This window comes from Eurosta solidaginis, chromosome 2 (genome assembly GCF_040869045.1).
Source record: "Eurosta solidaginis isolate ZX-2024a chromosome 2, ASM4086904v1, whole genome shotgun sequence".
Classification (NCBI taxonomy): Eukaryota; Metazoa; Arthropoda; class Insecta; order Diptera; family Tephritidae; genus Eurosta; species Eurosta solidaginis.
In genome coordinates this window covers 54,079,419-54,094,296 of record NC_090320.1, presented here as the reverse complement: position 1 = coordinate 54,094,296, position 14,878 = coordinate 54,079,419, and the positions used below count along the sequence as shown (strand labels likewise).

At 35.5% G+C, this 14,878-nt stretch overlaps 2 protein-coding genes across 3 annotated transcripts in view; one reads left to right on the top strand and one right to left on the bottom strand.

The window, feature by feature from the left end:
• Positions 1-592: 592 nt before the first annotated feature.
• Positions 593-8,666, bottom strand: Fis1 (fission 1 protein). The gene is made up of 5 exons (XM_067765350.1): positions 8,509-8,666; positions 8,315-8,431; positions 6,490-6,657; positions 2,302-2,414; positions 593-1,457 (listed from the first exon to the last, which is right to left on the bottom strand). Exons 1-5 carry the CDS (start codon positions 8,551-8,553, stop codon positions 1,436-1,438), a joined length of 465 nt encoding a protein of 154 aa, XP_067621451.1. The 5' UTR covers positions 8,554-8,666; the 3' UTR covers positions 593-1,435.
• Positions 8,667-10,765: 2,099 nt separating this feature from the next.
• IntS3 (integrator complex subunit 3) overlaps positions 10,766-14,878 on the top strand; it is a 31,470-nt gene continuing 27,357 nt past the window's right edge. Inside the window, exons 1-3 of one of the 2 annotated variants that reach the window (XM_067769496.1) lie at positions 10,766-11,076; positions 11,275-11,885; positions 12,042-12,675. In XM_067769496.1, coding sequence (XP_067625597.1) covers positions 10,999-11,076; positions 11,275-11,885; positions 12,042-12,675 — 1,323 coding nt within the window. In that variant the 5' untranslated portion in view covers positions 10,766-10,998. The remainder of the gene's footprint in view (positions 11,077-11,274; positions 11,886-12,041; positions 12,676-14,878) is intronic. The other variant, XM_067769495.1, reaches the window with a different exon arrangement.

The window sequence follows — 14,878 nt, the reverse complement described above, 5'->3', positions numbered from 1 at the left end:
TTAATGTGGCCACATAAATCGTTCCCGAGATGGTCGGGCTAGCACCTTAATGGTGCTGTGGTACCGGAGCGTACCGGATTTGCATCCGGCAAAGGACCATCACATCGATAACACTCCCCAAAGCCTTCGGGGAGCAACCTTATCGCTACAACAACAACAACAACAACTGAAGGCTCTCATCAAGCGATATGAGAGGAAACATCTCAAATGAGACGTAGTGGATTCGGCTAGGCGACGGCAGCCAGCAACAGTAAAGACACCGGATGAGATCAAATTAAAATGCTACAATTGCTCAAGGGACGGCCAGATCAAGCCGAAATGCGCTAACCCCGCTAAAATTTTACAACCAAAAGAACAGGTGGCAGCAGTAAGGTAAGACTATGAGGAAGATCCGGACAGGGTAGACGTATTCAATTATCCCGGTTAGTTTTGTACGGGAGTCACAGGCCCCAAAAGAATTGGTGAAGTCACGAAAAGGTGGAAACACATCAAAATTTAAAGGGATTGGGGGCAGTAATATAAAAATAATCACTAAAGTCAACTGTAATATTGAATTTAAAACTAACAAAGAAATATTTATCAATGTGTTAAATTTTGTTTCACGTGCTCCCTGTGTGACGCAGGGTTTGGTACTGGATTTTATATTTTATTTTGGATTATTATAAATTTTAGGTTTAGCATCCACAATTTGATGCCAATAGGCATCGTTGTAGTTATTAGAGTTTGCTTAGATTATAGTCAATGCTTAACAATGCCTACTTTAGTTTAATTTAATCTGAAGCGGATTGAAAGTTTGAATACGCAATGAATTACATATCATGAATTAACAATGATAACTTCGAAATAGCATATAATTCACAAAACATGGATTATTAAAAGTAAATTTTTAAATATTTTAATTAACTAGAATATGTAAAAATCAAAACAAAGCTTATTAAACCTCGCAAATTAAAATACAAAAGAGAATTCCTCGCTTAATTGAATGCTATTAAGTCATGTTCTTAGATCATTTCATCATGTGATATTCTATACGCTTATCCATATATAAATTTCTGTCTTCCCATGGAAACTTTTTGGGCTTTCTAAAAACTACATTAAAAATTTAATATTTCAAAACAAGTTTGACAATTGGCTGGCGCTGTTACGAAGACAATCGATATGGTAGAAGACGTCGATATGGTTGACACATGAATCTCATTAAGAAAAATTGTAAGTATCGTATGGTTTTGGTTGTATGTAGACGCTGCTGTTGCGCATAATAAATTTGTTATTTTGTTCTGTTGTCAGCACTACTATTGTTTTTTTTTTTTTCAAATGAAGATCCAGAATATTAGTAGCATATATATTCATTAATTGCATATTTGTGTCAACAAGTTTTGCCTTCATATTTATATATATTAAGACGCCTTTATGTTATCCCCGCCTCGTTTATTACTTAATTATCACGTCTGTTTTTACTACAAATAAAAAGATCGATGAATTTATTTTAATAAATTAAATATTTGATATTTGTTTGATGTTTTAAAAAACATTAAAATAATCAATATGGATACGCACATACTAGGGCTGGGACTATCCGCGTATTCGAATATCCGTTGACACGGATAAAATCCGGACGGCATGGATATCCGGTTAATATTTGTTTGTGAAACTATCCGCATATCCGGATTTATGAAGATCCGGCTAATAACCGTATTTTGGATATCCAGTGAAAGCAACAAATTGATGTACCATATATGTTTGTTTAACATTCATAACAATAAATTCGTGGGACATTTAAATCAATTAACACCGTTTTTTCACAATACAAACAAATGGCACTGGTTTTATTTTCACTTGTTTGTAAAGTTGTAGCTTTTTAATTTTTGAAGTTAATTCAATAATCTACAAACACATTTTGTGAATAATTTTTCGATGTTTCCTTCGTTCAATTCTGATATGCAGATATTCAACTTTTATATTCCAGTATCCGGACATAGAATATCCGGATATTCCGTTTCCGTATCCGGATAGCCGAACAGCGAATATCCGGATTGCCCATTTGTGAATCCGGATATCCGGATAGCCGGATTTTTGGCTTAGCTATCCAGTTATTCGAATATCCGGTTTATCCGGATAGTTGAAAAATCCGGATGCAGTTCACAGCCCTAGTTCATAGATATACAGCAAGATACATATTTTTTGTTTAAATTAACTATTATATGATGTTAAAATATACATATATGCATGCATACGTACGTATATGAGAAGATTTTTTATGTAAAAATATAAAGCATTTATATTTTGTTGTAAAATTATTACTTTTTAGCTAAGGCCATGCCCAGACCCAGAATACCGCCTAAGACAAGCACAGCTCCGCCTGCTACTGCCATGCCTTTCTTCAAATCTTTGTCATATCGCTTTTGAATATATTCCTGAAAACGAAACAAATGAAGATACATGAAAACATTGATATTTATTATAGCATTTTGAAAAAAGTATCTTAATAACCAAGGCGAATCCATACAAGGTGATTGCAAAGTGAATTCAATCAATTCGCCGTGCAGATGAATGTCAAGTCAAAAGAAAATTTTCATAGATTTCGATTAACTGGCATTTTGCTGTACAAGGCTTTGTATGGAAAATTATCAAGAAGAACCAATCAGCTGATGGAATAACACCACCTGGTACTGAATTCGCCTTGACTGACATATTGCTGAACCAATGCGTTGCTTGTGGGATAGCATCACCTTGTACTGAATTCGCCTTGTTTTTTACATATCGTCGGTAAAATGTCAAAGTCACGAATGTGCCATTTTCGTTTTAACGAAATATTATATATGTCAAATTTTGCAAAGCCAAAATAACAAATGTGCATTTTTTTGAAAAAAAACAAATTTAAAAATTAATTTTCAATTAACATTACTTAGTGGTTTACGAAAGTAAACCTTTCAATAGTGGTTGAAAAATACAAAATTTAATCTCTATTTTTAACAATGTCTTACGCGTTTTTCTCAAAACATCAAATATGCACATTCGTGACTTTGGCATTGGACCGACGATATATTTATCGAAGCCGTTATATTTGAAAAATGTTCCTTGATAATTAGGGCACAATTTTTAAGCTGATTTTTTTTTAATCAAGTGCGAAACGGGGATGATACAACAATTTCTGGTCCACTGAATTCGGTGGTAATAATAATTTTTCTATGATCACCCCCGTTTTCAAGTTGGGTTTGGACCTAGATTTCCTTAAAATATTTTACTCCGAAATGAAACTGTTGTAAAAACGTTGGCGATAACAGTTTAAAAAAAATATTTTTTGGGTTTTGGGGAGTATTTTGGTCGAAAAATTTACCCTTTGCGTCATTTTTTTTTTTTTTCGTAGGCTCGAAAATTATTTTTTTGGGTATGCGTAGTGGAACTTTTTTTCCTGAGCCCAAATCCTATCGAAAAATCAATAGCACGATATCGGTTAACTTTCGTCCATACAAATTGACCCAGGTTAGTGTATGGTATGAAAATGCGTTTTCCACAATTGTATGTATGTATGTATTTATTTGAAAATTTGTTCCCAGCACAACAATTTTGACAAATTATTTAACAGTGCTAGTCATGAATAGCATGAGCTATAAAAAATTGAACATTTATAATAATAATAAATTAGATTAATCAAATTAAATTAAATATAACGGATAATATATAGGCCTATAGCTATTCTGCCTTTCCTTTCCAAGGTCGTCGAACGAATTTTGCACTGCCAGATAAATACTTATGTGCAGAATAATAACCTTCTCACAGATTCCCAGTCTGGATTCAGGTCAAATCGTAGCTGTAAAACGGCGCTCCTATCGGTGATAGAGGATATTCGAGAACAAGTTGACAAAAATTTTACTGCTTTCCTGACTCTTCTCGACCATTCAAAAGCGTTTGACTCGGTCGACCACACCGTTCTCTGCAAGAAGCTGGACAACCTATTTAATTTCTCCAACTGTGCAACAGCCCTAATCAGTTCGTATTTGGCCGACCGAACTCAGGCAGTAAGTGTTGGTAGCAGAAAGTCTGACTTCGTCAGTGTTTTAAGAGGAGTCCCACAAGCCTCAATCCTTGGTCCCCTGTTATTTGTTTTGTATATAAACGATTTGCCTGGTGTTCTCAAGTACTGTAATATTCACATTTATGCTGACGACGTACAATTGTATATGTGCTGTCCTAGTGATCGTACCAGTTCATGTATTAATAACTTAAATTACGATTTGTGTCAAATTGGTACGTGGGCTTCTATGAACGGCTTATGTCTTAACCCTAAGAAGTCGAAATGTATAGTCATTCATAGAAGGTCACTAGATAAAAGTGGAATGGAAAATTTAATTTTAGACAACACTATTATAGAATACGTTGACACGGCAAAAAATCTAGGTATAGTTTTTAACAAAACCCTGACATGGAAAGATCACATCTTCCGCACAGTGGGAAAAGTGTATGGGATGCTTCGTACACTCTGGCTTACACAATATTTTACTCCGTTACATATTCGTCTACTAATAGCAAAAGCGTACTTAATACCTACGCTCCTTTATGGTTGTGAGGTTTACTCCAATTGTGACTATGTATGTAAGAGGAAACTTAATGTTGTGTAAAACAACATTGCTAGATACGTCTATGGGTTGAAAAGACTTGACCACGTCTCTCAACATGCTTACAGGTTGCTAAACATTTCTTTCGATAACCTTATTAAACTTAAAACGCTCACTACGCTACATAAATTAATATACATGAAGGAACCTGACTATCTGTATCGGAGGCTAAATTTTCTCCAGTCGTCTAGATCTGTTCTCCTTACCCACTTCAGACATCGTATGCTATAATCTGATCGCCAGTTCTTCATTAATTCCATACGTCTTTGGAACTCGCTCCCTTCTAGACTTAGGCTTATAAGCAATGCTCTGCTCTTCAATAAAGAATTAACAAGTTTCTATAATAACCTAGACAATTAAAATACTGATTCCTTCTAAGCAAATGTACTCTATCATTCCTTTATTTATCTATTTACTATTTATTAAATATATTATTTGTTGTAACCTTTTCTTAGCCATAGTCATTAGCTTTAAGTTTCAAGATTAGATTGTTCCTATTTTATGCCTTTTACCGACTAGCACTGTAAAATAATTTTTGTCAAATTGTTGTGCTGGGATGAATTGCCTAATAAATACAAATAAATACAAATAATAGTGAAATATTTATGTATGTAAATGTAAATTAAAACTAAATAAAAGTAATTAATAAATATTAAGACAGCAGTAGTGATGATAACCTTTGGCTGGTTATAGATCGAATAGTGTTTAACAAATGAAGAAAGAAGACACAGAAAAAAGAAAAGGACTTAGAAATGAACATTTTAACAACATCAATTTGAGATCCAGTTTAAGAGTCGTTAAAAAATGATGTTAGCTCTTTTTTGAAGCGCAGAGCATTACTTAAGAGTCGAAGACTTGTAGGTAGGGAGTTCCAAAGACGTATTGCAGTATCAAAGAATTGGCGCTCAGAGGTTAGCGTGCGGTTTCTAATGTGCTTAAGAAGAAGCATCGATCTTGATGATTGCAGAAAAATAAGCTTACGATATAGATAGTCAGGTTCCTTCGTGTGTAGCAACTTATGGAGGAAGGACAGTGCTTTGACTTTTAAAAGATTTTCGAAAGAAATGTTTAGCAACCTTTCAGCATGTAGTGATACGTGGTCAAGTCTTTTCAACCCATAAACATATCTAGCAATGTTGTTGTAAACAACATTTATTTTGTTCTTGCACAGATAGTCACATTTTGAGTAAATCACACAACCATGGAGTAGCGTAGGTATTAAGTACGCTTTAGCGAGAAGTAGTCTTATGTGCAAAGGCGTGAAATATTGTGTTAACCATAGTGTACGAAGCATTCCATACACTTTTCTAACCATTCTAAAAATATGGTCTTTCCATGTCAATGTTTTGTTAAAAATTACACCTAAGTTTTTCGCCGTATCTACGTATTCTATAACGGAATTGTTGAACACTACATTCTCTAAATCATTAGTGGGAAAAGACCTTCTATGAATAACAATATATTTTGACTTATTCGGGTTTATACATAAGCCATTCATAGCAGCCCATGAAAATATTTGATTCAAATCGTGGATTAAGTTACTTATGCACAAGCTAGTTTGATCACGAGGACAACACGTAAACAACTGCACATCATCAGCGTAGATATGAACATTACAATACTTATCATTTATCAATTTTAAATGGCGCGACCATAACACTGCTCTTTGACCTTTCCTGGGCTCTACCAATTAAATTTTTTACATCATAAATATTTCACTCTTCTACACGATTTTGAAAATTTACAAAAATAAATATCAAATGATCGTGAACTTGACCAATGGCCCAAACGTCCTTAATTTACTCCCGATTATAATTATAGTAAACTCAACTTCAAATTAATATAAATTAAGGACATATTTTTTTTTAATTACCTGCAATGCCTTTACTTGTGGATTGTCTTCGATTTCTAAGAAAATTTTACAGTAATTTAATGCGAGAGAGTAATTCTTCATTCGCGCTTCTCCCAGTGCCAAATAGTATAGATAGTCACGTCTTCCTTCCGGATGATGTTCCACCAACTCCTCTAATATTTCAATGCCCTATTTGAAAATTAAATATATTTTTTTTTATATTTGCATGAATGGGTTGAATTATTTAAAAATTTTCACTACAGTCATGATCACGCAAACCTTGGCACAGAAATTTGTTAAGGTTTTTTTTTTGTTTTTATTATACGCTTACAGCAATCACAACTGTTGAAGAGTTGTTGAGTGATTATTTCCGAACGCACCGTTGTCAAATTACTGAGCAAAAATATTGTTAACGTTGCTAAAATTATTTGTTATATGGCCTAAAAATGGAGACATGTGATTACATACACAATTATTTAATAATCGGGTTACAAATTCATGAAATGCTAATCCCAGCGGGTTAGGGGTCAGAACATACCCGCGGTAGGTATGCCTGTCGTAAGAGGCGACTAAAATACCAGATTCAAGGGGCTGTGTAGCGCAACCCTTTCAGGTTGCCAGCGCAATATATAGCTTCTCCAAACCAAATTGTCAACCTCGCCTATCCGTGGCGAATCCTGTTTAACTAACAGCCGAGGCTCTGGCGACCCCAAGCTGATCATGAAACTTGCGAGTGGAGAGGGAGGGATGGCCTGAAGGTTTAATGTGGCCATATAAATCGTTCCCGAGATGGTCGGGCTAGCACCTTAATGGTGCTGTGCTACCGGAGCGTATCGGATCTATATCCGGCAAAGGGCCATCACATCGATAACACTCCCCAAAGCCTTCGGGGAGCAACCTTCTCGCTACAACAATAACAACATGCCTCTAACAGCAAGATCGATATGGTTCAACCCTGTTGAAATTGCTAGTTTCCTTACGACTCTAGTTAGGGGACTTTGATTAGAAATTATGAGTGGTCGCACCTATTGAATGAGGCGAAGCACTGTAGGAGGGCGTCTATGCAGAAATGTGTTTTCTGCAAAAAAACTCTGGATCGGGTAGTTTTCTTGTACGAGTAACTAAGACTACATACTGAGTGCTGAATATTTTTCATAGTCGATTACCGCTTACAAGTACTTCCTTGGATATCGAGAACGGACTTGGTATCCACGTATCGATTACTCATGGGATGTACTGCTATTTGTAACTTTTCTTTTGACCATTCCCCGCGATTAAGTTTATCCGTTTATAAATTAGCTGGCAAATAGAACGTCAGAACTCTCGAGGCTCATTTTAAAAGTTCAAAACGTACAAATTAAGTAGTCCGTACATTTGGCTGACATAAAGCTTAGAGTAAATGTAGGCAGTCTTAGGTAATTGTGCAGCTTAAGAACGCAAATTTATTCCAGAAGGAAGAAACCGGACCGAGTACTAGCTGATATCGGGACAATACTATAATCTGCACCGCGATTCTAAAAACAATAAAATTTCGCTTTGGGATTTAGTAGTGCACCGCTTTATAAAATGTTTCTTTACAAACGGTTTATAAAGCGTTTGTGCCCAAGGCAAATCACTCTCACGTTAAGGATCTCAGTACTCTTCCCTTATCGTTTAACGACTGTTCCAAAAAAATCACAACTGCAATACCTAATCAATTCGAAAAATTGTCTAATAAGTTTTGCGTGCCCACTAGTGTACTCTCATACATACATATGCAGTTATAACCATGTTTACAATTTAATAGTGATTCATTTGCAGTCTAATAGAAACATTTTATTTCATAATTTTTGTAAATCGGCGATACCTTTGCAATATCCTGTTTATGGGCACACCTAACTAAGCAAACTGCGTAACCAAATTTAGCTTCTGTACTCGCACGTCCATCCAATTCTATTTCGCGCAGATATCTTTGTTCATTGCGCTGCAAGTAAAAAGTTACGAACAAATGTGTTTGTATACTTATCCTCAATAATTATCTAGAAGGGTTAATGTACATACATCGAAATCGTCTTGTGGCACCACCGTCTCCATCATTTCCTCCATTATTTTAAGTTCTTCCTGTTCCAACTCCACTTTGAAGAATTTGTTTTCTAAATTGAAACTATTAACACGAATTTAACAGAAAAGCCAACTCAGCTTGCAGCAAATATTAGTAATGACTAGGGGTGCAAACTATTGATCGAAGTTTTAAGAACATCGATAGCGTTAGGTGAAAAAGAAATAACCGCTTTCAGCGAACACAGCTTTTGTGACTGTGCGAACGGCAGGTGTAGCGACACTTGCGACATCTGATATACAAAAGTTGGCAGTCTTCAACTTTTACTACATGAAGCAGAATTCGACACTTGCTTTGGCTATAAGTGCTCTCTGAACCTTTTTCAACGCTTTTCACAATAAAAGCTGCATTTTAACAAAAGAATTTTTTAACAAAATACATATGTTAGCAAGTATTTTTCTTGTATAGTGAGTGAATGGGCAAAGCTAAATAAGTTCGAATTGCCTAGTCTGAATATCCTTTTTACTTACAAACTCAAAATTTGGCGTGAATGAGGCGATGTCACCCGGCCATTATTGTTTCGATGCAAACCATGGTTCAATTACATATATGGTTGGCTCATCAGTACAACAACAAAATATGTCTGTTCAAATTGTCAAAATCCGTGTATTGGTGTTGGTGCGAATGGTATGGAATGGAAACATAAAACTTAGCAGTTTTTGTGATTTTGTTAGTTGGGCCAGTTTTTGTATGCGTAAGAAAATGTTGCCAATGTGTTGGTTTCATTTTGAGTTTGCCATCTACTTTTGACAATCCCATCGACCATGCAATGAAATCACAAATCACCTACCCAGATTGCGCATTCACGAGTTCAAAATTGCTTCGTTCTGCGCATCTACGTAATACCTGACTGCTTGAGCGAATGAAAGAAAGAGAAAAAACAAGAGCTAAAGGAAACTTACGTAAAAATTGCCCATAGAAAACAGCTGATCTAAAGTTTCATGCGCAATCTTCTATTGTGTGATTTGTGCAATGAAATAAATAAAATCAGCTGATGAGATGAGTCCACAAATCACCCACAGAAGATTGCGGATTCACGAGTTCAAAATTGCTTCTTTCTGCGCCCTTAAAAACAGCTAATTTTTTTGGGTGTGTGATTTGTGAGATGAGCCAACCATATAATTGAGCCATGGATGCAAACTATGACTCAAAGATCTAATGGCCGCAGCATAATGAAATTTTTCACATAAATGCGTTTAACACAACTTTATGCATTCCAGTAACATCGCCACAATCACACAACATGTTGCGTTTGTAAATATAAAAGAACTTCAGACTTGACAACTGAAAATTATTTCGCCTTGGGCATCACTGTTATCAACATTCTCATTACATAAAAATATGCTTCCTTTTGTTTCCTATTCAAGGCGCTATAAGTTGTTATCTGTGAAATTTCCACTCTCCTTGTTTTTCGTGCTAACACCATAGTCGTAACCACACCCATATCAATAACCATCTCCAATGTGATCGATTAATGGGGCCTTAACCTAAAAATCGTGAAAATTTCATAACAATAAAGAAAACGCAAAAAATTACTAACATATTCCACAAAAAATAAGTCTCTTAGTCATAACGTATCCAAAACAATGAATAAAATCTACAAAAAGTCATTAAATTCACCAACTCAAATATTTTTACATTATGAATATGGCGAGTAACCAAAAACTACTTTGTTGGCTATGGTATGGTTATGGCGTTAGCGTTATGGAATGGCACCCATTGTGAATGATAACTAAGTGTGATATCTTATCTGTCAACTGCCTGACAGGATGTTCAATATGTCTACTTTTTAGCGTGTTGACAGGGTGTTCAATATGGCGGCGCCTATCTTCAGCGGGTGATAGAAAGAGATACAGAATGAGACAGCGATAGTCATTTACAAATCAGGTGATCCAATCACTTCGAATTTTGACGTCTATACAGAAGATATCACACTTAGTTATCAATCACAATGATGGCACCTATAACCGATTACATTGATTTCCATAAGGTAGGCACATATATATATTAATATAAACTTCTTAAAAATGTGTAGAGGATAATTTTCTAATACCTGCCAATCAGGTACATTACACATGAAAATCGAAATGACGTCTCTTATAATATTAATCCTCTTTGGTGTAAACGTGTTATAAAAGGTTGAAATCGTGCATTGCAATCAGTGCAAAATGATTTTCCTAACTTGAATACAACGCTGCGTTGTTAACTCGTTTGATGAAAACTGCTGGCTTTCTCGCTGCACGGTTTTACACAAAATTTCATTTTATTTATTTGTCAATGTAGATTTTAATTAAAATCCATTAAATAATTAAGACATTAAGTAAGGAAAAGGCACATATGCTCAAATTATGAATTAAAGAGTTGAATGTACCTTCAGCGAATAAGAGACTGTGAGTTCGAACGCAACATTCCCCACGGAGGGTGCTCTACAAATGGAGCAACACAGCAATCACAATCAATCAAAATTGTTCATTTGTACGGCCGTTGATTTTCGAGACGAGTTAGAAGAGGTTTGTTAGATCGTGCTATTTAAGAATTAACTGTGCCTCAGTATCAACAAATGTCACATGTGTAATAATTAAGCATTGGTCCCTTATTCAAATGGTTTTCAAACTCTTCCCTGAAGTAGGCATGAAAGATATCGTGCTCCCACACGATTGACAATATGGACCATAATGCTAATATATATTCTTGTTTATCTTATATAGAGATTTGAACGAGCATACCTAAGCCTACAACAGCAAATCAATGGACTTAATGAGAAAGATATGCATGACATTTTGTCACAACTCGTATGCAAGGAGAAGCAACATGAAGATATTTCAATAGGATTTCTATACACAATGCTTACTGATCCAGTAAATGCACCAAAAGGTTATCGAGACTTAACACTTGTCGCTCGTGATGGTATGAATATGGTTGTATCAAATCTTACTATGTTGGTAGCTGAAAAATATGGAAAATTAACAGAAGTAGCACGACGCCAACTCATTTGGTTATTGCGAGAACTCGTTAAACATCAAGTACTTTTGGTGGAAAATATTGTATGGAATTGCCTTAGGCAAGCTGGTGGTGGTGACGTTTCGGTAAAAAATATTTTTCTTGTCGAGGGATTGCTCGATATTTTTATCGAGTACCGCGCCTGGCTTGAGTCACAAGCCTTCCTCGTGCAGACAGTAGTTTACAGCTACGTACGACTTATAGAAGATCATGCTAGTCCATCATTGAATACGCTACGTCAAAAAGAAGTAAAATTTATTATATCATTAATACGTGAACGCTTTTTGGATATAATACCTTTAGGGAGAGATTTTGTAAGGTACGTAGAAACTGTGCAGCTTCCATACACATCTCACATTTTCCTCAAATTCATATGTAACTGGAATACTGGATTCAGGGTATTTGTGAAAATGTCTTACTGACTCGCATTCATAAATTTTCACGACACTGGTAAATGATTTTGTTTTTACTATAGGCTTTTACAAAACGTCGCACGGGTTCCCGAATTCGAGCAGCTGTGGCGTGAGATTCTACATCACCCCGAAAGTTTACATCCAACGTTCACAGGGATTTGGCAACTTTTACAAACTCGCACAAGCAGAAGGTTTTTGCAAAGTCGTTTAACTCCAGAAATCGAAAGAAAACTAACATTTCTGGCATCATCAGTCAAATTTGGTAATCAAAAGCGTTATCAGGACTGGTTTCAGGACAAATATTTCGCAACACCAGAATCACATAGTTTGCGTTCGGATTTAATACGCTTTATAATAAATGTAATACATCCTACAAACGATATGCTTTGTTCGGATATTATTCCACGGTGGGCCATAATCGGTTGGCTTATATCATCTTGTACAAATCCGATTGCATTGGCGAATGCTAAGCTATCACTATTTTACGACTGGCTCTTTTTTGATCCAATCAAGGATAATATTATGAACATTGAACCGGGCATTTTAGTAATGTATCATTCAATACGTAATCATCCATTTGTTAGTAGCACATTATTGGATTTTCTTTGCCGTATTATGAAAAATTTTGATGTAAGGCATGAGGATAAAATACGTACAGGCGTGTATAATTCATTGAATAAGATACTCGAGAAGCAGGTATGTACTAAAAAATTTAAAAGTTTTTCATACTTGTTAAGTATTAGTAAGTTGTAAGTCCATGGCCGAATTTAAATCCAAACTATACTGTGTGTATGTTTTGTCGCAACGATGCGAATGCCGTTTCCCTTCGTATCTTATATTCGGCCCTAATATCCACTATAAACAATAGTTTAATTTCAAATATTAATTTATAGCTGCAAAACTGCTAACGAAATACGATTTACACAGAGAAAATTTGTATAATGCTTGTCATGTGTCTGTTCGAAAACTAGCTTCTCTTTATAAAAAAAAAAATTATTTTACCCTGTTCCGTTATCTTCCCTCTCTCCTTCCTCATAATTAATCTCTTCATCTTCCTCTGCCTCAACCTAAATCAATCTAATCCTCAAATACTCTATACATACTACTTCTCACAATTTGTGCCTTTCATATCACTTTCTCTGCACTGACATTCAAGGAAGCTTCTGCTTGCAAATTTTTGTATATACAATGGAGTCTGGATATAGTGAACTAATTTCTGCAAGGCCTGTTCACAGTATCCAGGTTGTTCACTATTAAAAGTTTGACATTTTTGTTTTATCTTGGTTTATTAGCTTTAAATTCATGTTTGCTTATGTAAACAAAATAGATTATTTGTATAAAATAAAATTTAAAAAATACATACATATTGGAAGAATTTACGAATAGATGTTTGCTTTTTGTGTTCGGAAATTGACTTTTGAACCGCTTTTTCGCGTAGACTTTACAGTACTAGCATTCCAGCATATTCAGTGGTGTTAGCTTCAGCCCATGCGATAGCTATATCGAAGCTTTTAATGGCTTCAGTAGCTTTTATTGAATTTCCGATCTGTCCTTCGCCTTGGCTGTCATCACCAGATTCTTCAGTATCCATAAGAGTCTTCCGCTTAGATGCTTCGACTGCCTGGTGGGATATAATACTACGAGCATTTTTTCTTTCCCGAAACAGTTGATTTGGCCACACCATACATTTTTGCTAAGGATCAAACACTAGCACCTTTCTCGATTTTTTGAGCAATTTCCAGTTTTTGCTTTAATGGAAGGAACTTCCTCACAGGCATGATAACACTTAATTTATTAGCACATAAACACTTTTAAAAACACATAAAACAGTGCACATTCACTCAGAAGCGTTTTGTACCCGACAAGAGGCAAATAAAGACTGAGACCAAATACCTACATAGCAGCAGCTTTTCCAGTAAAAAACATAAAATGAGCAATTTTGGGGAATACCCGACTTTATTTCTGTTTAAGTTTTTTTTTAACAGTTTATGCTTGCTGTTGCGTTTAGAACTTTGTTCACTATTTCGAGTTTTCGATAGTACACTCTTTAGAGTACTCAATGTAAATTTTTAGGCGTTCACTATATCGAGGTGTTCATTATACCGGGGGTTCACTATACCCAGACTCCACTGTATTTCTGGGGCTTTATTCTGCAACTCCTTTTGTATGGAAATGGTGTTTGAAAGCTGTCAAATTGCATGCATTTTTCTTTTCATAAAAATTCCTTCCGAATCGAGTTGCATAATAAGGCCCCTGGTGTGACTGTGGTTAAAAATGCTACAAAAATATTAAAAGCATACAAAATTCACTATTGCTATTACTTTGACTTTGAACAAAGTGAATAGTTTAGGCGACAACACATGACAGATGCTTCAGCCCATATTGCTTGTTGCATATATAAGCCTATATAAGCCTATATAAGCAGACTTGTTGTTACGAATATTAGCAAAACTAAGGTGTGCTGATATCTCTAAGCCGATGCTAAACAGTGATATCATGCACATCCATAGGTCAATCATTATGTATCTACATAAACGAAACAATAATTGCGTCTACACATATGTACCATGTACGTATACGAGCAGCGGAGAATCAATGCACAAACACATGTATATATCTGAGATACTCCTGAAAGTATGCAATGAGAGAAGCTATAAAATCGTGCAATTGTAGTTACAGCTGAAAAGTTTGAGAGCTGATGGCAATTAGTAGATTCTGGAAATGGAAACGCCTAGAAGATGCGAACGTTAAAATCAGAGAGTATAAAAGGCAGCAAATGTAGAGGCGCTGGATTTCAGTTTGATTTGAGCTATCAAGCAGTTTCGATTAAGACGCTATCTAGCGAGCCATAGCAGTATTATTTTGAAAGTCAGTTTCATTTAAGCTATCAGTTTGGTTA

Excerpts from the sequence above, each read along its gene's own strand:
- Fis1 (XM_067765350.1), bottom strand. The coding sequence starts at position 8,553 with ATGGAGGAAATGATGGAGACGGTGGTGCCACAAGACGATTTCGAT. Across the intron at positions 8,432-8,508 it reads TGCCACAAGACGATTTCGAT|CGCAATGAACAAAGATATCT; the intron begins GTATGTACATTA and ends TTTTACTTGCAG. Across the intron at positions 2,415-6,489 it reads CACAAGTAAAGGCATTGCAG|GAATATATTCAAAAGCGATA; the intron begins GTAATTAAAAAA and ends TTTCGTTTTCAG.